The 26,386-nt window shown below is 40.7% G+C and overlaps 1 protein-coding gene across 5 annotated transcripts in view; it reads left to right on the plus strand.

Annotated features, from left to right (window-relative positions):
• CDC14A (cell division cycle 14A) overlaps positions 1 to 26,386 on the plus strand; it is a 190,772-nt gene that overhangs the window by 7,915 nt on the left and 156,471 nt on the right. For 2 of the 5 annotated variants that reach the window (XM_073234363.1, XM_073234362.1), the window contains exon 2: positions 16,337 to 16,427. In XM_073234363.1, coding sequence (XP_073090464.1) covers positions 16,337 to 16,427 — 91 coding nt within the window. Of the gene's footprint in view, positions 1 to 15,033; positions 15,575 to 16,336; positions 16,428 to 26,386 lie in introns of those variants that run through there. The other 3 variants (XM_037018699.2, XM_037018691.2, XM_073234364.1) reach the window with 3 other exon arrangements.

The raw sequence follows: 26,386 nt of genomic DNA on the forward strand, positions 1-26,386 counted from the left end.
GTGATTGCTGTGATTTCTTATAAATTTGCATACTTCTTTACATAAAACATAATAACTCATTATCATATTTCCTGAAAATATTTTTTTGCTTTGATGCTGACCTTTTCATTTTGGTTAAGCTTTTACATAGTCAAACCTGTTGATCTTTTTCTTTGCAGTTTCTTCTGTTAGGTTTGCACTTCTTCTGCCTGGAGTGACTGGATAATTAATCTTATTTTCTATTAATTGATTTAAAAAGTGTCTAACTCTTTTATGCACGTGGGATTCATTCTAGTTTGGATGAAACTTAAATTATTCTCCCACTCCCATATTTCTAACCAATTATCCTAATGTCATTTATTGAATAGTCCTCTATCCTGTTCAAAATTTGCTTTCTATATTTCAGTTTTTCCATATGGTCATTTCAGAACCAACATTATTATCCAAAAATATCCTGTGATCCATTTTCATCACTCTATGTATCTCAGAGTTATGAAATAATATATAATTCACCTCTATTCTATGTAATCTCTACCTCATTATATAAATGACTTTTCACTCAAAGAAAATATCAGTGCCCCAAAAGCTAAACTATAGGCTTTCACTTGCCTTCTCATCAACTAATTCCTTTATAAATCCACTAACTGCTGATGGTCTGTGCTTAGTAAGGGCTTTTTCTGAAATTTTTTAATGGAGCTCAGAGCCCACAACAGTTTCTATTCTACTCTGGAATTCTTACATTACCCACAAACACTCATTGAAAAGGTGTTATGTTGAACTCCAGCTAAAAACCATGGGTTTGTTATTATAATATCAATGTTATGTTATATTATATTATAATATCAAGCCTTATAATTTCAATCCTTAGGCACTAATATCCATGTCCTTCCCCATTATTGTCATTTTTATTTATTATCTTTTCACCATTTTCTATGCACTGCACTAGAAACTATCCATCTGGTTATGTCACTTCCCCTGCTGTGACTCCCATTGCTTGATAAAGGGTCACATTCTTTTGAGTGGCCTACAAGGCTGTTCACAGTCTGGCTCTTATCTTGTCTCCAGCCTCAACTCCATCTTCCTTCCCAACTAGAGGAAGATGTGTTCTGACAAGCATGGGAACCAGTGCTCTGACCAAACATCCCAGTTGGGCTCATCCCACTGTCCAGAGCTGAGGCAGTGTGAAGCAAGGCAGGAGGATGAGGTGGACACAGCAATAACCCCATCCCACACCAGCTTGTAGGCAGTGGGTGCCTAGGTATCTCTTCCCTAGGACACCTTCTTGTGAAGGGATAAACTAACAAAACAACGTCACCATTTTCCCCTTTCTCCCCACACCCCATGTCCTTAAAGGATACAACAATAGGGGTATTCCTTGGACCATAGTCCTTGAGTCCTACCTACATATCAAAACACAAATGGAAGTTAGGCAATGTTTGCCTACTACAGAGGTCCAGGGGAGGGATGATGTTTGCAATGAAGACAAAATTAGAAGGGTTTGGGATACATTATGAAGGCAGAGCAAACAACTTATGTGGAATGTTGAGATGCGGGGCATAAGTGAAAATGGTCCTCAACTTGGAGGTGGCTTGTACATTTAGGTGAATGGTGGCCATGTGTATTGAGCTGGAGAAGTCTGGAGGAGGAAGAGGTTGAGGGGTGGGAATCAAAAGTTCTGGCCAGGAAAGTGTTAGGAAAAGGTTGAGTCAATGTGGTATGGTAAGTCAGTGGTCTAGTCATTTTTTTTCTCATTCCAGTAGGCTAATAGTACTTAGGTTACTGGTGCTCCAAAGATGAAAATCACTTTCAGAGGGATGCTGTAAAGAGCAGTGATGAGGTGAAGTCCATCAGGAACACGTGACTAGGGAATACCCAAGAGCACCAAGGTTCTATCCACACAGCGCGAGTTAGAGAAGAATTTCATCTGCACACTGGCGAATGTTTTCTCTCTTAAGGAGAGAGAGGCAAGACCGGGGCCAGCTGTCTCTCTGGGTGGTGTATGCGTGTCATGCAGTATAGCCACTGCCTTTTTTTTTTAATCATTAGGAACATCAACTTGCCACTAAGAAGTCAAGGATTCAAACCATTTGTGTTAATTTATTATTTCTAAAAGTTTTTTAAAAAGTATTTTAGAAATCAACTTCTTACACATCTTAAATTAATTTTGTTACTCAAAATGTTTTAATGAGGTATAATTTTTGTATATTCTATTTTTTTACATATGCTTAGGGCCCTTTTACTGAAAATACACACATTTTAGAAGAAATATACATCATCTTATTTACATTTTTCCCCAACATATGCAAATTATTTCAGGAATTTCAGACAACTCTTCCTTTCATGCACTTAATTATGTTCTGAAAAGAAATGGACAAGTTGTACTTTGTCTTTTTAATAGTGAGAGGAAAAGGAAGCAATGGAAGATTCTACTAAGTGGGGTTTAGTTTATACTATTGTTATTGTAAGTTTGATTCTTTGAGGATTAATGGACTATGCACCAATCTATTTATAATTAGTTTAAATATATTACAGACAATTTCTGGCAATTTTTATATCCCCTGATGGGGGGATTATTAAAATAAATTTAATTTAATTTAAATTTAAAAACATAATAGGCTTTGCCTATTTAATATATTTCATTTTGGTGCCCCGTTGCTCTCTGGATAAGGTCCAGATTTTTAATCTTTCTTACCAAGATCTTTTTCCCTTCCTCCCACTTCATACTCTATGCTGGAACCAAAAAGAACTACTTCAGATCTCTGAATTAGCTTTCTTTCTGTTGCTCCCCATCCTCTGTACATAATATTCCTTCAGCGCAGGACTCTCTCATTATGTCTTCTTCCTTCTCACCTTCCCTGCCACCATGGTCCCTCAGCACTCTGGCTTCCTCTACCTGGCTAACTCCCATTCAACTGACAAGTCTAGGATTCTGCAGGGAACTCTTTCCTTACTCCTTAGCACTAAGGCTCTCCACAGAAGCTTCCTAGTGCTCTGGACTTCCTTCAACCTATCATGTGTCTCACTAATCTATATTCCTTTCTAGAATGCAAATTTCTGAAGAACAAGAAGTTGGTCTTATTCTTAATTGTAATCGTAGCACTTAGCATAGCACTAGTCAAATACTGGATAGTAAATATTGGCTGAATTAATGCACAAATATAAAAATGTATATTTGATGTTATGGGAAATAAAACATGGTTATAAAAAGAAATATTTTACCTAAAACAGGCATATTTTAGGATAAGCAGAAATACTCTTGTGTGCATGTTAGATTATATATATCACTATTGTCTTACGTTAACAAATCCAAATTGTACTTTAGATATAATCTGAAGAATAACACAGACTCATGTGGGAAGGCTTGGTACATATGTGTGTTGTTTCCCATGGGAATCAATATAATTATAGATGTTAATAAAACGAGAATAACCATCACGAATCTGTTCAATAATTGTATACTATTCTGTGGGAAAAATGGAAACCAAGGGTCTCTCATTAGTTTATTGAAAATGTAATTTTCCCCTGGAGTTCCTGCATAGGAGTAGGTACCAGAAGACCTAGAGTTCCAAAGGGGCACCAAGAGTCACAATAGGAACCATAGGGAACAACTTATCTCTCAAGCTCCTGAAACAGAACAATTGAAAGAACATGAGCCAGAGCAGAAGAATTTAGGAATCCACTGAGGATGCCTGAATGGGGTCATTGGCTCCATCACACTTTAGAGCGAGCACCAGGGCCATAGGCAATCAGAAGTGAAAGGCAAAGTTAACGTATACCCTGCCAGTGTCTTCAGTTGATAAAAAGAGCTCTGTGAGTATGTATTTTTCTTACTTTGTTAGCAAAGAGTAAATTAACTAAAAATGCTTAGATCCAAATAGATATAATAATTTGAGGCTTGTGGAAGTCAGATTTTGGAAGTAATTTATTATTTAATGTAGGGCTCAACTTTAATAACAAATATTTATAAGATGGCATCAGAGCACTGGCACTTTTGTTTAATTCTACTATTATTCCTGCGACTGAGAAATTATTATAACCTCTATTTAATGCCAGAGGAAACAGTTTAGGATAAAGTATATAGATAGTGATATAGTGATGCCTGAAGCCCAGGCTTTTGGTTATAAATCCAGTTTTTCCCATTATTCCAGGCTAAAAGAAACTGATTCACATATCCAAGTGATTCACATAAGTTCATCTCCCAACACTGTAATCACTCATTCTCTAAATATTTTTTTGTTATCATTAATCTACAATTACATGAAGAACATTATGTTTACTAGGCTCTCCCCTAGCTCAAGTCCCCCACCCCACACACCACACACCCATTACAGTCACTGTCCATCAGCATAGTAAGATGTTGTAGAATCACTACTTGTCTTCTCTGTGTTGCAAAGCTCTCCCCTTTCCCCCACCCCCACATTACACATGCTAATCATTATACCCCCTTTCTTCTTCCCTGCCCTTATTCCTCCCTACCCTCCCATCCTCCCCAGTCTCTTTCCCTTTGGTAACTCTTAGTCCATTCTTGGGTTCTGTGATTCTGCTGCTGTTTTGTTCCTTCAGTTTTTCTTTTGTTCTTATACTCCACAGATGAGTGAAATCACTTGGTATTTGTCTTTCTCCACTTGGCTTATTTCACTGAGCATAATACCCTCTAGCTCCATCCATGTTGTTGCAAATTGTAGGATTTGTTTTCTTCTTATGGCTGAATAATATTCCATTGTGTATATGTACCACATCTTCTTTATCCATTCATCTACTGATGGATACTTAGGTTGCTTCCATTTCTTGGCTAGTGCTGCAATAAACATAGGGGTGTGTATGTCTTTTTCAAACTGGAGTGCTCCATCCTTAGGGTAAATTCCTAGAAGTGGAATTCCTGGGTCAAATGGTATTTCTATTTTGAGCATTTTGAGGAACCTCCATACTGCTTTCCACAATGGTTGAACTAGTTTACATTCCCACCAGCAGTGTAGGAGGGTTCCCCTTTCTCTGCAATCTCGCCAACATTTGTTGTTGTTTGTCTTTTGGATGGTAGCCATCGTTAATGGTGTGAGGTGATATCTTATTGTGGTTTTAATTTGCATTTCTCTGATAACTAGTGATGTGGAGCATCTTTTCATGTGTCTGTTGGCCATCTGAGTTTCTTCTTTGGAAAACTGTTCAGCTTCTCTGCCCATTTTTTAATTGGATTATTTGCTTTTTGTTTGTTGAGGAGCATGAGCCTTTATCAGATCTGTCATTTACAAAAATATTCTCCCATACTGTAGGGTGACTTTTTGTTCTATTGATGGTGTCCTTTGCTGTACAGAAGCTTTTCAGCTTGATATAGTCCCACTTGTTCATTCTTGCTTTTGTTTTCCTTGCCCGGGGAGATATATTCATGAAGAAGTTGCTAATGTTCATGTCCAAGAGATTTTTGCCTATGTTTTTTTCTAAGAGTTTTACAGTTTCATGACTTAGATTCAGGTATTTGATCCATTTTGAATTTACTTTTGTGTGTGGGGTTAGACAGTGGTCCAGTTTCATTCTCTTACATGTAGCTCTCCAGTTTTGCCAGCACCATCTGTTGAAGAGACTGTCATTTCCCCACTGTATGTCCATGGCTCCTTTATCGAATATTAATTGACCATATATGTTTGGGTTAATGTCTGGAGTCTCTAATCTGTTCCACTGATCTGTGGCTCTGTTCTTGTGCCAGTCCCAAATTGTCTTGATTACTATGGCTTTGTAGTAGAGCTTGAAGTTGGGGAGTGAGATCCCCACCACTTTATTCTTCTTCTCAGGATTGCTTTGGCTATTCGGGGTCTTTGGTGTTTCCATATGAATTTTTGAACTATTTGTTCCTTTTCGTTGAAGAATGTTGTTGGTAATTTGATAGGGATTGCATCAAATCTGTATATTGCTTTGGGCAGGATGGCCATTTTGACGATATTAATTCTTCCTAGCCAAGAGCATGGGATGAGTTTCCATTTGTTAGTGTCCTCTTTAATTTCTCCTAAGAGTCTCTTATAGTTTTCAGGGTATAGGTCTTTCACTTCTTCGGTTAGGTTTATTCCTAGATATTTTATTCTTTTTGATGCAATTGTGAATGGAATTGTTTTCCTGATTTCTCTTTTTATTGGCTCATTGTTAGTGTATAGGAAAGTCACAGATTTCTGTTTGTTAATTTTGTATCCTGCAACTTTGCTGTATTCCGATATCAGTTCTAGTAGTTTTGAAGTGGAGTCTTTAGGATTTTTATGTACAATATCATGTCATCTGCAAATAGTGACAGTTTAACTTCTTCTTTACCAATCTGGATTCCTTGTATTTCTTTGTTTTGTCTAAATGCCATGGCTTGGACCTCCAGTACTATATTAAATAACAGTGGGGAGAGTGGGCATCCCTGTCTTGTTCCCGATCTCAGAGGAAAAGCTTTCAGCTTCTCACTGTTCAGTATGGTGTTGGCTGTGGGCTTATCGGATATGGCCTTTATTATGTTGAGGTACTTGCCCTCTATACCCATTTTGCTGAGACTTTTCATCATGAATGGATGTTGAATTTTGTCGAATGCTTTTTCAGCATCTATGGAGATGATCATGTGGTTTTTGTCTTTCTTTTTGTTGATGTGGTGGATGATGTTTATGGATTTTCTAATGTTGTACCATCCTTGCAGCTGTGGGATGAATCCTACTTGATTGTGGTGTATGATTCTTTTGACGTATTTTTGAATTGGATTTGCTAATATTTTGTTGAGTATTTTGCATCTATGTTCATCAGGGATATTGGTCTGTAATTTTCTTTTTTGGTGGGGTCTTTGCCTGGTTTTGGTGTTAGGGTGATGTTGGCTTCATAGAATGAGTTTGGGAGTATTCCCTCCTCTTCTATTTTTTGGAAAACTTTAAGGAGAATGGGTATTATATCTTCTCTATATGTCTGATAAAATTCCGAGGTAAATCCATCTGGCCCAGGGGTTTTTTTTTGGGGTAGTTTTTTGATTACCACTTCAATTTCTTTGCTGGTAATTGGTTTGTTTAGATTTTGTGTTTCTTCCTTGGTCAGTCTTGGAAGTTGTATTTTTCTAGGAAGTTGTCCATTTCTTCTAGGTTTTCCAGCTTGTTGGCATATAGGTTTTCATAGTAGTCTCTAATAATTCTTTGTATTTCTTTTGGGTCCATCGTGATGTTTCTTTTCTCATTTCTGATTCTGTCGATGTGTGTTGATTCTCTTTTTCTCTTAATAAGTCTGTCTAGAGGCTTATCTATTTTGTTTATTTTCTCAAAGAACCAGCTCTTGGTTTCATTGATTTTTCTATTGTTTTATTCTTCTCAATTTTGTTTATTTCTTTTCTGATCTTTATTATGTCCCTCCTGCTGACTTTAGGCCTCATTTGTTCTTCTTTTTCCAATTTTGATAACTGTGACATTAGACTATTCATTTGGGTTTGTTCTTCCTTCTTTAAATATGCCTGGATTGCTGTATTCTCTCCTCTTAAGACTGCTTTTGCTGCATCCCACAGAAGTTGGGGCTTTGTGTTATTGTTGTCATTTACTTCCATATATTGCTGGATCTCCATTTTAATTTGGTCGTTGATCCATTGACTATTTAGAAGCGTGTTGTTAAGCCTCCATGTGTTTGTGATCCTTTTTGCTTTCTTGGTACTATTTATTTCTAGTTTTATACCTTTGTGGTCTGAAAAGTTGGTTGGCAGGATTTCAATCTTTTTGAATTTACTGAGGCTCTTTTTGTGGCCTAGTATGTGGTCTATTCTGGAGAATGTTCCATGTGCACTTGAGAAGAATGTGTATCCTGTTGCTTTTGGGTGTAGAGTTGTATAGATGTCTATTAGGTCCATCTGTTCTAGTGTGTTGTTCAGTGCCTCTGTGTCCCTACTTACTTTCTGTCTGGTGGATCTGTCCTTTGGAGTGAATGGTGTGTTGAAGTCTCCCAGGATGAATGCATTGCATTCTATTTCCTCCTTTAGTTCTATCAGTATTTGTTTCACACATGCTGGTGCTCCTGTGTTGGGTGCATATATATTTATAATGGTTATATCCTCTTGTTGGACTGAGCCCTTTATCATTATGTAATGTCCTTCTTTATCTCTTGTTACTTTCTTTGTTTTGATGTCCATTTTGTCTGATACTAGTACTGCAACACCTGCTGTTTTCTTCCTATTGTTTGCATGAAATATCTTTTTTCATCCCTTGATTTTTAGTCTGTGCATGTGTTTGGATTTGAGGTGAGTCTCTTGTAAGCAGCATATAGATGGGTCTTGTTTTTTTATCCATTCAGTGACTCTATATCTTTTGATTGGTGCATTCAGTCCATTTACATTTAGGATGATTATCGATAGGTATGTACTTACTGCCATTTCAGGCTTTAGATTCATGGTTACCAAAGGTTCCAGTTTACTTTCTTTACTATCTAAGAGTCTAACCTAACTTACTTAGTATGCTGTTACAAGCACAATCTAAAGGGTCTTTTCTATTTCTTCTCCTTTTTCTTCCTCCTTCATTCTTTATATATTAGGTATCAAATTCTATACTTTTTGTCTATCCCTTGATTGACTTCAGAGATAGTCAATTTAACTTTGCATTTGCCTCACAATCAGCTGCTCCACCCTGCCTACTGTGATTTTACTACCTCTGGTGACAGCTATCCAACCCTAGGAACACTTCCATCTATAGCAGTCCCTCTAAAATAGACTGCAGAGATGGTTTGTGGCAGGTAAACTCCCTCAGTTTTTGCTTATCTGGAAATTGTTTAATCCTTCCTTCAAATTTAAATGATAATCTTGCTGGAAAAAGTAATCTTGTTTCCAGGCCCTTCTGCTTCATGGCATTAAGTACATCATGCCACTCCCTTCTGGCCTGTAAGGTTTCTGCTGAGAAGTCTGATGTTAGTCTGATGGGCTTTCCTTTGTATGTCATCTTATTTCTGCTTCTGGCTGCTTTTAACAGTCTATCCTTATCTTTGATCTTTCCCATTTTAATTACTATGTGTCTTGGTGTTGTCTTCCTTTTGTCCCTTGTGTAGGGGGATCTATGGATCTCCATGGCCTGAGAGACTATTTCCTTTCCCAGATTGGGGAAGTTTTCAGCAGCTACCTCCTCAAAGACACTTTCTATCCCCTTTTCTCTCTCTTCTTCTTCTGGTATCCCTATAATGCGAATATTGTTCTGCTTGGATTGGTCACACAGTTCTCTCAATATTCTTTCATTTTTAGAGATCCTTTTTTCTCTCTGTGCCTCAGTTTCTTTGTATTCCTCTTCTCTAGTTTCTATTTCATTTATTGTCTCCCTCACCGTATCCAACCTGCTTTTAATACCCTCCATCGTGTTCTTTAATGATTGGATCTCTGACCTGAATTCATTCCTGAGTTCTTCGATGTCTTTCCTTACCGCCATTAGCATGTTGATGATTTTTATTTTGAATTACCTTTCAGGAAGAGTCACGAGGTCCATATCATTTAAATCTTTCTCGGGAGTTGTATTAACAATTTTACTCTGGACAAGGTTCCTTTGGCGTTTCATGTTTGTATATGGCGCCCTCTAGTGTCCAGAAGCTCTATTCTCGAGCTGCTCAGCCCCTGAAGCAATGTCCGGGGTCACAGGGGAGAGGTACTTGGGGTAGGAAAGAGCTGTTCCCCACCTCCCGGCTGTTATGCCTGTCTCCACTGCCTGAGCCAGTGGGCCGGTCACACAGGTATAAGTTTTTGTCCCAGAGCAGACATATATGGATCCCTGCTTTCCACAAGCAGTGGGAATCCCAGTCTCCCCAGGAACTCTGCTTGTATTAACTTTCCAACCCAGTAGTCATGCGAGTCTCAAGAATGCACCATGAAATGTAGGTTCGTGCTCCCAGCGCAGGTCTCTGGAGCTAGGTACTCAGCAATCCCAAGCCTTCCACTCCCTCCCTGCTCTGTTTGTCTTCCTCCCGCCGGTGAGCTGGGGTGGGGGAGGGGCTCAGGTCTCATGGAGCCACAGCTCTGGTACGTTACCCCGTTCACTGAGGTCTGCTCTTTTCTCCAGGTGTGTGCAGTCTGATGCCATCCTCTTTCCTGTTGCTCTATCAGGATTAGTTGCACCAATTAAAATTTCTAATTGTATCCAGTTTTAGGAGGAAGCCTCTGTCTCTCCTCTCATGTGGCCATCTGTAATCCGAAAATCTCCAGAATCACAATCTCTCTAAATATTTTTTGAGCATCTGTTTCATGATGGCTCCCTCATTTGTAAAATGGGAATAATCATAGCACCTACCTCATGGGCAAGTGTAAGAGCTGAGACAAAAATTGCTGTGCTTTGTTTCAATAAAACTTAGCAATTAACTATTATTTTCCTGATGGAAAACTGTACAAAGTATAGTAGGGACATGTATTGAAAGTGCATGTGGGGGTAAACGTTGTAATGTTGAGATTAAAACATGTAGCTCACTAATGATATTTCTCAGCGGGGTGATGGAGATGAGGGTGGTGGTAGTTGAGGTAGTGGTAATAGGGTGAAGAGTGATGAGAGGTGTATTATTTGTATTATTTGTTTTTGGAGAAAAAAATGTCCACTTTACTTCTTCCCCGAAAAGAGTAGGAATGGCAAATTAATGTGAAAGGAAAAATTCTGTAAAGTTAAAAACTACATTGGGTTGTGGTCTATTTGAAAAATGTAGCAAACTGGCCTATAATTGAACACTATTAAGTATATCGACAAACCATGGAACTTTCTTTTATCTTGTAAAACTGCCTCATTCTTTTACTGGCTGCATTAGTTTAAGGTTACATGACTGTTCAATTGTTTTATTTAATGTTCACTAAACCAGTATTTCTTAAACTATATTCTGTAGAATGCTGGCGTAATCTTAATTACAGGGTGGAAAAATAATTCAAATATTTATAGAAGCCGCATGACAATAGCAATGGCAGATTATGCATCATTTGTTGTTTTTTCATTCTGAGTTTAAATTATTTAAATATTTTCTCTAAAATTTTGAAGAAAATGGTTAAGATATTATGCTTATACATTATTATGCTTGGTGTTTTATTATCTGAAAGTCTAAGAACCTGTGAGCTGAACAATGTAAGAGAAGTCAATTTAGGAGAAACCTGAGAAGAGATTGTGGGTATTAGAGCAAATAATTAATACTGGTCTTGTTTCTACCACCAACCAACCACGTCACTTTGGACATCAGTTGCCCACTATGGACATCAGTTTCTTCTTCTGTTTTTATTCCTCTATTTTGTCACCTGATCTTTTAAAAATGAAAGATTTTGTAGAAGCCCTGTCTGCTCACCACTCCACTCCCACCCCCAGATGGGGCTCTGCTATCTTGGGTTCCATGTAATCTGTTTGAAAACTGGAGCTAGCTGACCTCCTGGGTCACTTCTCTGGTTTGGAATTTTTGATTCTGGTCTGGAATTCTTAACCATGTATTGGTGATTAGTGTTAGGCTAAGACCTTAGCTTCTGTGGGCAGCTATTTCATGAGCCATGTTGTCTACATATTTTTGGTATTCTGGTTGCACTGTAATAACTTTTTTGTATATATATTTTACTAAAAGCTGCTTTAAAATTTTCTTTGGCATCAGTCAAGGAATTATCAAAATATTTAGACAATTCAAATTACTTTGGATTTCAAATTACTCAGTGTGGGTTTCTACTGCTCCTCATTTATTAGTTAAACTAAAAATAAATATTTAGAAAGAATCCAAAGTATGTATTCTATATTTTCTTTTACTTGCTTAGATATCATCATCACTGAGCAAGCAACTAAAAGAGTATGTTGTAATGAGAAACGATGGTAATTTTCAAATAATAGAATATGTAAATATCACAGCTGTCAGGACTTTGACTATCCTGAGCAAATTTTTCCTTGCTGGTCCAACAAGAGATATTTTTCTTTTTTCTTACAGCAAAATGATACAAAAAACTTTGTTTTCATTGCTTTTGTTTCCATCTGAATCTTCCATCACTGCTTTTTTCTGATCTCAGAACTGGTCATAGCGGGTCACCACTGGCCTGCATTCAGTTCTGGGACACACTTTCTGAGGGGCACAGACAAATCCGAGAAGAGAGTGTCTGGACAGCAAGGTGGTCAGAAGCCATGTAATTTAAGAAAAGGTTGATGAAAATGGGGATTTAAATCTGGGGAAGACTGAAAGGCAGAAATGGTCCAAGGGAGCTCCCTTTGCATTTTTGAAGATATAACTAGTCCAAGAGTGACTAAGGGTGTTTGGTACAGCCTCAAGGGGCAGAATGCGAATGAGGGTGGTGACCTATTTGGGAGCTGCCTCCAGCAGTGAGCTTTTTAGCTCTTCAGGTGCACAACCACAGGCTGTGGGCTGCCTCTCAGGTCATTGGAGTTAGGATTCAAGCAGTGCTTTCAGAGTTAGACAAAACGTTGTTGTTTTCAAACCTGAGACACTTCTATACTTTACTGTAAAATTTCTATGCTTAACATTACTTTCCTTTTCTACAGTTGAGTGACATCTTAATTCTCTATTTCCTTTATGTGTAAAACAAGGTTATTGTTGTTTAAAATAAAAATCAATTCCTAACATTTCTATTAAGTAGGGTGATTGTAAATAAGATTTTTTCCATTATATTCCTCTATTAGACTGTGAAATCACACCTTTATTATGAAACTACACAAGTAGGAACATTGACCTCATGATAATTGAGAGAATAAAGTGTTTTATGATCTCATTAGAACCTTGACATATCTGTGTGCTGTGTGTGCACTATCTTGTTTGCATTTTTCTTGTAGAATTTTCTATAGCATTTAGGTTGTGCAGATTTTGGTTTAGAGAGATTTAGTTATACTGACAATCCCTTATTTTCTTTTCATGAGACATTAAAAATACTACTTATAGAGACTTATAGTAACAATTGGAGGACAATAACTTCTAAAGTTTCATTATAATATTCATAATGTAAATACACTAAATTCATATTGTAAATATACTTCTTCATTTTGAGTTCTTAACTTTAAGGACTTCTATTTGTTGCATTATAATTCATTCCTTGTGACCACAGTTTCTGAGCAGGAGAATTATATGAAAGAAAATGTTTTGTAAATTCATTTTAGAAAATAACAAGAGGGTGTTCAATTAAATATGCCTTCTCTGAATGTGCAAATTTCGAGTTCTTTTCATTTGATTATTCTGTGAAATTAAAAGTTGATGCGTTGAATGAGAACATGGACTTCTTTTTCTAATGCAAGTTTTCTAGTACATTTGGTTAAAAAATTGTTGAAATTTGTGAGGCGAATTTAGATTTTACATGAATTTTAAGTCAGCAAATTTGGAAATAGATCTCTGTCATCGATTTAATTTAGCCTTTTAAACAAAGTCGGTAAGTTTATTGATACATTCATATAGTTTGCTTTTCTGTATTTTTGTTTTCCGTATAAAAATCTCATAATTTTTCAAGTAATAGTTTGATTCGGCCAACATGATTGTTGACATCAAGATTTGGGGGAATAAAAATCAGGCAAAATTCAACTAATTGTGTAAGTACGGACATGTTTGAGGGATGCTTCCTTCTTTAGAACTTGGTAGTCATTGCTGGTGCCTGGTAAAACATGAAATGCCTCTCAATAGGGTGGAACACTCGTTACAACTGGTCTTTTCAGGATTTTTACAGTTTTAAAAATTCGTTGAGATATTTTTCCCTCATGTGACGGTGAGGTGCCCTTCAGTGATTCTTCCAAGCTTTACATTTATGTGGTTCTGGCCTTAGAGTTTAAAGATTTAGATGTTAGGGTAGGTTTTTCTTTTTATCTTGCCAGGGAATGTTTGATTAGAATTACGAAGACGTTCCGAGTATTTTTTCTGAATATCTAAGTACTATCGCTTATCAACTTCTGTTACTGTTTAGGTTTTTGGATAGCCAGCAAAGCTTACTGAGGGGCCGAGGCCAACGACTAGAGCGTTCCTCGCTGGCCTCAGGGCGCTCCTTCCAAGTCGGGGAGCCGGCTCCTCACTTGTGCGCCCTCCTTCTCCGAGGTAAACAAGCGACAGCAAATCCCAAGACGGCGCAAATCCCTTTCTCTTCCTGGAGAAACCACTCACAGCGCTCGCTCCTCTGATGGTGGGTCTGTAGCGCCGTTTTCAGTCGGAAGAACTGCCCTCTAACTAGGCAGGTCTGGGGGACCCTCAGCATTAAAGTTGTTCAAACAGTAGGAGGAGCCTCACTGAAACCAGTCGAGGGCTTCTTTGAGAGCAACAGCTCCCTGCAGCGCTTCAGCTAAGTCTAGGTAAAGAAATTCTTTTGTGTTGATTTCCCGCGTGGACCAGGGGCCCTCCCCTCTCCTAGGCTGATCTCCCCATCCCCACCCGCCCGGCTCCCGGACCAGAGCACTACAAAGGTTAGGCTTTGTGATGACTTTGTGCCCACCGCGGTGGTGCAGAGAGAACGTGGGGAACCGCATGGGAACGTTATCCCCCCCGTGAGAACAAAGCACAAGTTATATCGGAGTCCAGTATGCGTAGAGAAAACCACCAGTAAGTGTTCTTCTGAGCTACGAGGTAGCGCTTCTCTACTATTTTTTATGAAGATGGAGATCTGTCAGTGGTGAGGACGGAGGTTGGTTGAAATATTAGCTGTAAGAAAGGCTGGGCAGGGAGATCTGAGGTCCTTGAGTGTGTGTGGGCGTGCCTGCAAGAGTTTAGAAGAGCGTGGGTGAATGGGCGAGAGGGAAAGAGAAAGAAGAAAAATATGGAGTGGGATTAGATTTAGTGGCTGCAGAAAAGGAGGGACGCAGGGAAGCCACAGCAGTACCCTCCTGGACATCTACTTCCCGCACCACGGTTTCATTCATAAGTTTCTGGTCGGCAGGCCCCTCCCGGCTCCTCTGGGCCGAGGCCCCGTTTTCCTGTACAGTAATTGGTGGACTGTAACAAAGCCTCAACAACCGGCTCCTAGTGACCCGCGGGGCGCCTAGTAACTGAGGCGCGGGGCGGAGGGCGGAGGGTGGAGGGCGGAGAAAGGAGCGGGGCTGTCCCTTTAAGGGATGGCCGCGGAACCGTGAAAGTGGAGGGGGCTGAGGCGGGCGGGGAGGAAGGTGTGGGGGCGGACCTAGGGGGAGGAGGAGGAAGCGCTAATGCCGAAAGGAGGTGGAGAAGGAGGGGCCCGAGCAGCTGCTACCAGCCCGCGGGCTCCGGAGACCTGCCGGTTGCCGCAAGAGTAGCCACCGGCGCGATCGGGGCCAGACGTCTCCTACTCCATGATCACTTTGGGAGCCGGGGAAAGACTTTGCCCGGCCGTCAGAGCTGGTCTGCGTTTCCCAGGCGCGGCGGCGGCGGCGAAGAAGCTGCAGCCGAGTCCAAGTCCGAGCGGCCACAGCCCGGAGCGTGTGCGCCCCGCGCGGAGCGGGCTCGGGTTGCCCACGGAATGTCCCCAGGGCACCGGGCGCGCTGACCGCCCAGCCGTCTTCGCCTGCTGCCTCTCTCGCGCGGGCTGGGGGTTCGGGACTGCACGCTTCCTGGCTTCTGGCCTGTGGGGAAGCCCCCGGGGGCGGGTGACCTCAGCTGGCCACGACCCAGCCGTCCCCCGTGCGTATCTTGATTAAGATGGCAGCGGAGTCAGGGGAACTAATCGGGGCTTGCGAGTTCATGAAAGGTGAGGAGCAGCAACCCCGCATCCACCAACCCTCCCTCACGCTCAACTCTGCACTTTCTTGCCCCTATGTTCCAGCCACTGTCCCCAAACTTTTCCCGAAGCCCCCGGTGACCTGCAGCCGCTTTGCGCGTTCGATTTCCTTCTCTGTACTATCATCTCCCCGAGGACCCCCTGCTTCCGGCTTCTCTGTCTTGCGTCCCTCGTTCCCTCTGCAGCTCGCACGGATGGCCTCCCGGCGCGGTAATGGGACAGCGCCGGCTTCTGCTAGCTCGTGCTGATGCTGCTCTGGGAGATCTTTCTGCCTTTATCCCACTATGTCTGGCTTTGGCTTTCGGGACACCCTCCAGCAGCACCTCCTAGTCTCTCCTCCTCTTCCTGAAAGCCTCCTGAGCTGCAGGGGAGAAGAGAGCCCCTTTCTTCCCTTCCTGCAGCTGCTGAGGTCTGTAGAGTTCTAAACCAAACTTGCACCTCCAGTCCTATGGCACCCCTAGCTTCTATCTGCTTGCGCTGGCTTGAAACAAGGAGCCCCATTTCATCGCTGGGTCCCTCAGCCAGGTTCTCATCTGCGTCTCTGCTGTGTGCTCTTGAGTCACTGGCCATTTCTGGGAAAGGTCAGGTTTCTGCAAGAATTACATGTGCTAATGGGGTCTGTAAATAACGAGTTGCAGTTGTTATTTTTAACCTTCGTGCATTTTCACCATCCCTCAGGTTCAGCTTCCCTACTTCTCACGTTTTCTCCTGGCTTTTCAACTTGTCTTTCAGATCGTTTATATTTTGCTACTCTAAGGAACAGACCAAAAAGCACAGTGAATACCCACTATTTCTCCATCGATGAGGAACTGGTCTATGAAAAGTAAGTTTCTCTTTTGTTTTTTTCTCAACTATTTAGCTTGTTGGCTCTTTGGGGAGGACACGCTATGCACCTTTATGGCAGTTTTATTCACTTCCCCTCAGTGGTGCAAGAAACAAAACCAACTTTGTAAGGCTCAGGTGCTTGGAGAAAGGTGCAGGGAAAGGTATGATTTGAACCTGTCAACACCTTAGTCGTTTTAGATCTCTCTCTCTGTCAGTTCTTTCTACCACCAAGACAAACTGCAAGTATAGATTCCCATCACTTCCCAGAGTAGGACCGGGGAGACATACACTCTGTCCTTGCTGGACTCTGTAATTGGCCTGTGACTCAGTCACTGAATATTCATGGAGCACCCACAGAGTGTAGGGCAGCGTGTGTGTATTGCAGGTGATTCAGTTTTACAGTTCACAAGCCTTCTGTTGTCTCTCAGGATGTTTTTGGGCAGCTAGTTTTTGCAAAGTGGGACACATTTAGCTGGAGGTAGCTGTACCTATCATATCTATATGTAAGATTTTACCTGTATGACAAATTATTGGGTTATTTTATGTGGGTGCCCCAAGCTTCAGTTTTTTCTTTGCCTTTGAGGAAGTAGTATGGGAGTGCCGATTTACTTTTTCAGTTACTTTGCTTCTGTGGGATTAGGATTTGAGAGTATAAGATAAGAGTAGGGAACTGTTTTCTGTGAAAGACCATTGATCTTGGGGAAAAAGATACTGCAATACTTTTAGTAAAAATTTAAGGAGAGAAATCTCTATTCAATGAAAGCAACAATAATAAGGAATGAGAAGGCTGACTTGACTTTATGACCTTTTATTAAAAGAGTTGGTGTTTCAGATAGTCTAGTGCCGTCTGACATAAACATGTAGTTTTACTTTCTTATTGTCTTAGCAAACTGCAATTAAATGAACTTGGTGAAGTGAACCTAGTCAGTCTAGTAAACCTCCTTGGACTTGTCCTGTTAAAAGGGATTTTGGCAGTTCTGCCTGAGGATTTGTGGTGCCACCAGGCATTTGAAAAGAGAGAGTATTTTCGACCTTCAAGAGCGTATCTTTTATTTGAGGGCAAACGATCTTTAATTGTCACTTCTTCATAGGGATTCTTCAAACTGGTGTCTTCAGGAGTTGCTCTTGGTGGTACTGGGAGCAGGATGCGTCTTGAATGGCTGAAGTGCAAGTGGGGATGAAAGAGCCCTTTGCTGCTGCTCTTGAATGCCCAGAGTGGCTGCAGCAAAGAGGTCTAAATCCCTGGTGTCAGATTACAGCTCTGCCCCTAGACAGAATGGAGTACTGCAGGGCGGGCTCCCTGACCCGGTGCCTGGGCGGCGGTGATGTCCCTGCCGCAGCCTCACTGAGTGTTTGCTCTACTGTTGGGAATGTGCGGTGCTGTGGCTTCCTTTTGGTGAGTTTGGAGTTTGGGGACTCCTTGTGAGTCTGAGGGTAGGGATGGTATATATGCCCTTATGTTCAATTCTGCAGTGACTGACATTCCAGAGGCTGCTGAGATGTCATTGAACAAGCTCCTGTCATTGAGGTCTGAGTTGCTTTTGTTGGGATTGCTAGATGGTGGAGCTAGGAGAAAGTTACACATAGCCAACTATACACAGTGATCAGTGGCCTTTTGATTCCAGTAATAATGTGAGGCACATTTTTTGTGTGATTATGATGTTGGTATTTGAGGGTAGGGCCACAAGTCACACTTCTCTCATATTTATTCTACTGTATTTTTGGTGTCTTGTGAAGAAAGACTTGTTGGAGAGATCATCCAATTTATATTGTGAATTTGATGTCATTTGAAACTATGATGAGGACTCCAGTCTGGCAGGGTATATATTTCATTTCATTTGTACTTGCATAGCTCCTGAGCCACAGCAGTGGCTGTGGTGCTGATCACCCACAACTCTATTGTTTTGTTGCCCCAGTATATTACACACGGTTAGGTGATGTGGATACAATTGATGATAAATGACGTGTTACCTTCCAGCAGCTGCAAACCTGTAGGAAGAATGACAGGACTGCAGTGAGACGGGTAGAAAAGAGAATTGCTGTAAGAGAAATGTGACCCTTGTACTAGGGGGAATTTACATGTGTGTGGGAGCACATCTGCTGGAGGGGTGCCAGAGTCTTCATGGAGGAGTTAAGATTGGCTTGAGTGATGGGCAGAGTTTTATCAGGCAAGGGTGTGAGAGGAGAGATCCCAGGAGCGAGAACAGCAAGGACAAGGAGGGGGCGCTCTGGAGTGTGTTTGGGGAATAGTAAGTCCTCTGTGTGCCGGGTGTGTATACAGGGCACATGGGGATGCACAGTATGAAGCTGAAAGGTCGGTTGGGGGCAGACTGAAGGCCGTAGTGAGGTCCAGCAGCTTCCATGGTGCCCCATGGGCATCTCCTGGGGGTTTTGGGACAGTCCCTTGTGTGACTGCCTCAGTGCTAACTGCAAATAATGGCTAACATTTACTGAGCATTTGAATGCATGCCAGATGCTGTTCTAGGTGTTCCACAGCTGTCACAGCAGATTTGGGAAACAGGTTCCATTATCATCCTCAGTGTGCAGATGAGGAGGGTAGGGTACACAGAGGTTAGGTAAGTTGCCCAAAGTCACAGAAGTAGAAAATAGCAGAGCTGGAATTGGAAGCCAAGTCCCCTGGCCCTGGAATACATATATCCTCTCTCAGAAAATTAATTTGATAGCATCATTTAGAGTGGATTAGAGAGGGGATAGAAGCCCACTTAGAAAAATTCCAGAATGTTCAGGGGGAAGAAATAAGGGCCTAGAGATTAGGATTGGTGGCAGTTATGGTGGGAAGAAGGGATCTGAATCCGTGTGATTTGGCAACAGATCAGGTGGGTGAGTTGTTGGAGTGATAAGGAGAAAGAGGAGCTGAAGAAGCCGCTATGACAGCCGGGGTCACAGTGAGCCAGCTAGGGCCATACTTCTTCTGAAACAAGAAGTAGGGCGGAAGAATTGTCTCGAATGGAGAGATCAGGCATTCTGATTTGGTCAGGTTGAGTGTTGGGAATTTAAGGGATATCCCCTTCAGTGCTGAATATCACATACATTTGAAGTTACTAAATTACAGAGTTTTCCCTGAAGAGACGATAAAGCTGTGAGCATGATGTGATTTCTGGGGAGAAAGGGAGGCTATCAAGGTCTGTATTTCCCAGACAGGGCCAGGATGAGAGGAGCAAGGGAAGGAAATAAGCAGCCCAAGAGGTTGACAGCCAGTGAGGGAGAGAAAGGAAAGGGAGAGGGACAGAGCAGGGGACTCCCATCTTGTCAGCCCCACTTCTTCTTAGAGGTAGAGGGATGGCAAAGAAGCCTGTGTGGTAACCTGGGCTCTCTAGGGAGGGTGTCTTGTGGTGAGGAAAACCTTGACTGTCGTGTCCTAATGTACGTGTCTCTAAAGAAAGAAGTGTGTTTACATACATTGTCATACTGGGCCTTGTACAGCCCTGTAACTATATACTTATTGGTTCAGTGAGTAAACGAAATGCTGCCTTTCTGACTAAATTATCACCTTGGAAATGCAACTATTATTTTTTAATCAGGAAGTAGACTCTAACTATTAGGCTGCGGGTACAGCGGACACAGCTGTGTTCTGTGCAGATGTTTATTTAGTTCTAAAAGGATAATAGGGATCCATGATTGAATTGGCAACCTTCTGAGAATCCAGTGGAGAAAATTTAATAATGTGGCCTCACGAGGGAAAGCTATTTATTAGGAGCAAAGGCTTGAATTTTCTGCTTAATTTTTAAACAGAACTTACCAGGCTAATATAAAGGCCTGAGCAGTTTTAGGTAATGTAGTTGATAAGAAAGCATACATTTATTCTTGAATAATGATTTTGCAGATCAGAACTAAAATCAGAGTATAGGCTAACACACTTGTGGGACAAAAATAACCTCACAAAAGGGGAACCTTTCACAGATTTATGTGTATTTAATTAAGCTACAAACAGGGTAGAACTCTCCAGAAAGGCAAAGTCTTTGGTTTTAGAATTGGGCCCTATAATCCAAATATAGGCTTAGTTTTTATAACTTGGCTCAAAGGGCAGCAAAATCAAATATGTTAATTGTAGAAGCTTTGTGTGTCCCTCCTGAGGGTGACGATGGGGGTAGGGTTAGATGTTAATGCACAGAAAGTCAGTTTGCTGTGAAAGATAGTGTAGAGGGTCTTCATTTTTAGCTTTGTATATTTTCACGCCTTCTGTGTGTACAAAGGAAAGGTATTAAACATGCAGGAGAGAACTCTTCATGGACATACTCTGGGGTCTGAATATGAAGCAGTTTCTGAAGCAACTGGAAGAATTTCACCCAGTGTTTTGGCATGGAAGAATGAACAGCTTTTAATGAGGACTAATTACCACACTGAAAATTTAAATAATTTAAAATGTTCAGTTTTCATTTAAACTTTATTAAGAACCCAATATTAATGCAACTGTGAATTTCTGGATAAATAATTTTGAGAAGGATGATTTCTTTTATATAGTCTGTAGTGTAAGTTTGAGGCAAAATGTGAACCTGCATTTGAGAGAGATACAGAAAAACTCTTGCCAAAAATATTTGTGGAAATGGAGTGTTTATGTTAGAAGAGGTGAGAGGAAACCCGTTTGGTTCTTCAATTTTTGCTTCAAATTTAATATACAGCAAGTAGGTTAGTTCAAGGTAAAGGTAAATGCCATTTATGCACATGCATACACACACACATATAGGATCTTATAGAACCGTAGGGCCATCATTTGGTCCCTAAGTTCTCATTATAAATTGCTGTGATATAGATAGCAGAGGAGCTATAGTTAATTCAGAGACAAGTTTCACCATGGGAATAAAAATAAGATCGTAACAACAGCTGACATTAACCAGGTAGTGGTGTATGTGCTGTACGTGTATTAACTAAATCTTCAGAATGACCCTAGGAGTTAGGTGCTGTTATTATCACCACTTTACAGGTGAGGAAACTGAGGCCCAGAGAGGGTAAGCAGAGCCTAAGGTCATTGAGCTAGTAAGCTGCAGAGCTGAGATTCAAGCCACAGGTGGCTAGCCCTGGAGTCCATGCTTTTGTGCTTCTAGCAAGTTGTCCCTAGCCTGAGGCTGGTGGGGAGGGTACAGAACAGCTCGGCCCTTCTTTGGCATGTGTGGCTCTTCGTATTTGGATGGGAATGGAAATGTGCCTCTGACAGTGTGTGCACAAACTTTATATCCAGGACATATCTGGGGATTTGTGGCGGTAATTAAAGATTTTTTTTTTTTTTATTCTTCTTTTGTGGGTGTAATTTTGCTTTTTCTCCTTTCGGTGGACTGTCAAAACAAAGAAAGGAAATGGAGTTAATTATCATTATATATTAATAGGACAGATGAAAACAGAAGCAGCCCAGGTTTTGTAAGCCTATGAAAACTGCTTTTGCAGGCTGTCTGGTGAAATGTTCTTGCTGCTTAACTGGTGTAACTTAAGATGTAATGATTTCTGCATGGAATTCTACTAAAAGCTCAGAAAACTTCAGCTTTTAAAGGAAGGTAGGCTTCTACTTTCCTCCCCCTTTCTTCTTCCTTCCAGTCTAACCTTGCAAAACAAACATTACCCAGTATTGTTTAGGGGCCACCTTTTTTGTCTTCTGTTTCGAGCACATGAGTTTTAGGTATGTGCTTGTGTGTATATACCTGTGTATACAACCAACAGTACTAAATCATATACATGATGAGGAAATAGACATTTCCGTACACATTCACCAGTTATTTAATTCTGTGGCCCACTAGAGTCAAATTTTACTTTCTGTGGAGTGATTTATTTAAATAATTGTTTCCATCTCCTAGGCATTCACAGTGGGTAGTCTGCCTCTAATCCTCATAAGGACAAATTGTTAGTCCTTTCAATTTGCTTGAGATTAGCCCAGGGAGAACACAAAACTTAACTGAGGTGCTAAGGGCTCAGTTGAAACTAAGAGGGCTAGTCTTAATCAGGCAGCCTGGGAGAGGGATCTGAATGGGCTGGAGGAGGTCCAGCGGGGAGCTGTCGGCTCTCTGAGCCTTTCTATGCCAAGTCACCACAGGGCGGCTGCATTATTCTGTTTGAAGTAGATTCTTAAAACATCAGATGTTCTCATTTATAAGTTCATAAACACATTCTAAAGCCAAAAGTAAATAACTTACTTAGCTACAGTTCAGTACACCTTTGTGCTTAAAAGAAGAAAAAGAAAAAAGGCACTCTTGACACATATTAAAGGGAATTGAAAAAGTGTAACTTAAAACTTGTGAGTGGTTGAAAATTGCTAGAAGAAACTAACATTTAGATGAGCTAGATTATGGTGTACAGCCTGGTGTTAATGCTTTGGGGATATACAAGTACATAAAATAAGAAGGAGAAACAAAATCAGTGCAGGCAATATAGACAAAAGCTCCAAGTGCACATATTGGGAATCTAAGAACAGAAGAGATGATTACTGCCCAGGTGAGAGGACTGCATAGAGTGCTGTCAGAACTAGTTCTGGAAGGGTGTGTAAGAGCAGAGATCACTGTGAGGACAAGTACTACCTGTGTTTGCTTACCACTGTTTCCTGACCCCCAGCTCAGTGCCTGGGCTTGAGGCACTCCAGACATTTTAGCTGAATGAATGAGTGAAGAAGGAAGGGACGAAAGAGAGATTTCAGTGTTTAGGATTAGCAAGATTCAGTTAGATGAGGCAAAATACTTGCATGCTGGGCTCACGGGTGAGGCTGGACACCTGGCTGGGGACAGGATTATGGAATGGCATTTGGATCTCAGTTCTGTTGGTTTATGAGTGGCAGAGAGACTGATTATAGTTCTGCTTTAGGACAAGTACTCCCATGGCTGAGATGTGGGGATCTGTTAGGCTGAGGAACCACTGGATTAGGGTTGTAGCAATGGGAACAGAAATGCTAGATGGGGAGAGGCTAGAAAGGATGGACTGACTGTATTTGCAATTGACCAGATGAGGGAGGAGGGCAGGAATTGAAGGTAGGTTTAAGGTTTCTGGCTTGAGTGACTGGGAGAAAGTGATACTTTAAAGAAGGCAGGCAATCCATGTAAATCAGAAGACTAAGTGGCCTTGTTGCTTTGCTTTATTTTGAGGATGGCGAGAAGTAAAAAGGGACCCTCCCCCCTGTAGGCCCCTATAATAAAAGAAAAAGAGGAGTCTTTGTCTTTTTTTATCTTTAAGCAGAAAATAGAAAACGCCTGACCCAGGTATTTAGATACTCTTTAAAAACTGGAGAAGTGGGTGGGACAGCTGATCTCAAGTTCTTTCTGGCTCACTGATTCGAATTGTGCTTTCTACATTTTAGTGTGGAAATAATTTTTCCTTTAAAACATTTTGTTTTAAGCTTTACTTTCAATTTAGTTAAAAAAACTTGGTTTGTCAACCAAATATTTCCAGGACCACCAAAGAATCAGATGTTGAATGAGAACCATCAAAAATATTACTCTATTTACTGGAAGTACCTAATATTCCCACTGCTTAACAACTAAGAAACATCTAGTAAATGATCATAGTTATTCGTGATTGACAAATTTGTGATTTGTGATTAATGATTGTGAATTCCTTTATAGGAAGTAGTTGGTGTAAAGTACAGTTTTTGAATCAAATGTTTCATTTATTAATTTAATAGTTTCATCTTAAAGATATTCATATTCTATTGATGAATTGAAGAATTTTGCTAGTTTTGAACTTGTCCTTTTGTTGTAACATTTAATTTTCTTTTGAGAACCAGAAAAGATGATTTATTTCAAATCTGCCCCCCTCATGGATGTAGTCTCAGAATCATTTAGCTAGTTTTGTCTGGAAATTCATTTCAGTGAGGCAGCTTTTACAAAGAGTTGGGAAATCACATTCTGATATGACAAAGGAGTTTTATAATTTATGGAAACCTTTCTAAAATTAATCTGTGTTTTTGCTCTCTTAAAGAATTTTCTGACTATGATTTACATTTCTTTTTCTGTAATATTCAGACTCCATTATTATGACTACATTGGTTGTACATTTTCACTGTAATTCAGGAATAGTTCTGGGTGCTCTTAAGGAATAAAGGTCTTTCTGCTTATCTAGCACATGGTATCTGCTAAACATCTTGTGCCTTTTAGTAGTTTTAATTTATCCAGTCAGTTTTTATTGATGACTACTATGAGTTGAGTACTTTCTAGATGCTGCTTACTGTTGGGTTAGTTTTTGACATTAACTGTCAGTGTATCAGCCACTATATAGCTTTCTCTTCTTTGCGATCTGTCTGATGAGTCTAATATACTATCGGCACAGGAACCAGACATCACATTTTATTAGCTTTTGTTACAATAAGCCTAAATATACTCTGAGTGAGACTGAGACTCTCTTACAAACATAGCTAAAGGGCATGAGTTTTGTGGCAGGCTTTAGCAGAAACAGTGACTTTGTTTTTTGGCTTACTTGTGATTCTCACATATATTCCAGATTGAGATTTCTGCATTGGGGATCCTTGTCTATTAACTGATTTCTTATTCTATACATTTCTTTCCCTTTTAGGGCATGTGGAATTAATATAGCATCTACATTAGTTCTGGTAGGCAAATTATTGATCCTTTGCAGCTGAATTAATCTGAAATGTTAAAAATATTGAATTTTTTTCTATGTGTGAGATAAAGAAAAAGACTTAGAAAGTTCTCTTCTTGGAAGCTATGCATGTGAGTGGCGGGCTTGTGGAATGATAGTGGAATAACACCTATTCCTGTTCTGCACGATCCTTTCACTAATGTCCAATGGTTTGTTCTTTCCCCTGTGTCCTACAGTAGATGGCTGACAGCTTGCAAAACCCAGCGCTCAAGGCTTAGGATGATATTAACTTGTTAAAACTCTGAGGCAGATTTGAAGGGGCACCTATGAAAACAGAAGTTGGACTGAGTCTTGAGATTGGAGGTTACTTCTGGAGCAGGGCACATTGGGACCAGGCCTGAAGTAAAGATACAGGCTGTAGGGCAGACTGGGAATGTGGTGCTCTTAAGGTTTCCCTGCACCAGAGAGGAGGGCAATGTCGCCATTCTTTGTGCTACTTACCATCCCTTCCTTCTTAGGTAACTTCTGTTAATTTTGTCCAATTAGTCTTATTTTGTACCCAAAGCTAGTAAAATGTGATAGCTGCTATCTCCCAGTTTAGAAGGTTTAAATGGAAGAAGGTAGTGTTTTTGCAGGTGAACCAACCACATTTCTCAATCTTTTATTCATTTACTTATCTCTGTGCTAGGTGCTGTAGAGATATAATAGGGACCACATTTTACTCCAGCCCTGTTCTCATACAAGTTATAGTCCACTGGCTGGTAGGGAGGATATTAATCAAATATTCAGACATCAGATTATTTGTAAGTGCTGTGAAGCAAAGACCGACAGTCTGTGTGGGGAGAAGGGCGGAGAAGGGGGACATCTGTGTGTGAAGGAGGGTGAGAGAGCAGAGGTGGGTGTGGGAGGGATCAGGAAAGGATTCCCCGAGGACAGGACGGGTGACTGGAACTGAGACCTACAGCGTAAGTATATATGTTACTAGGCCAGGGAGGGGAAAGTGCTAAAGGCCTGAGGGGAACTAAAAGAAATAGCTTGGTTGGAGCTTACTTGTAATAAACTGGGGGAAATGGTGCAAAAGGAGGCTGCACCACCCTCAGCCTCACAGGCAAGTTTGAGGGTTTTGGTTTCAATTCTAAGAGCTTAGGAGGTAATGTGATCATTGCTGGGTTTTAGAGTAATTACTTTCCTTTTCAGGGCCTCTGTTGCTTTATGAAATGTGAAGAAGGTTAGTCTTTTGTGTACAGGGGATCAGTCATCATTCTGTTGTCTGCCAAAGCCACACATGTACTGTCTGCAGAGTTTTCTTGCTTTATACCTGTCACTGAATAAAGGGGTTAATTTATACTGCTTGTGGGAGTGAATTTTAATGTGACCTGTGCATTCCTAAAGAAATCTCCTTTTGTTTTAAATGAGTCTTGAAGGGAG

This window comes from Manis javanica, chromosome 4, assembly GCF_040802235.1.
Source record: "Manis javanica isolate MJ-LG chromosome 4, MJ_LKY, whole genome shotgun sequence".
In the NCBI taxonomy this organism is placed as follows: domain Eukaryota; kingdom Metazoa; phylum Chordata; class Mammalia; order Pholidota; family Manidae; genus Manis; species Manis javanica.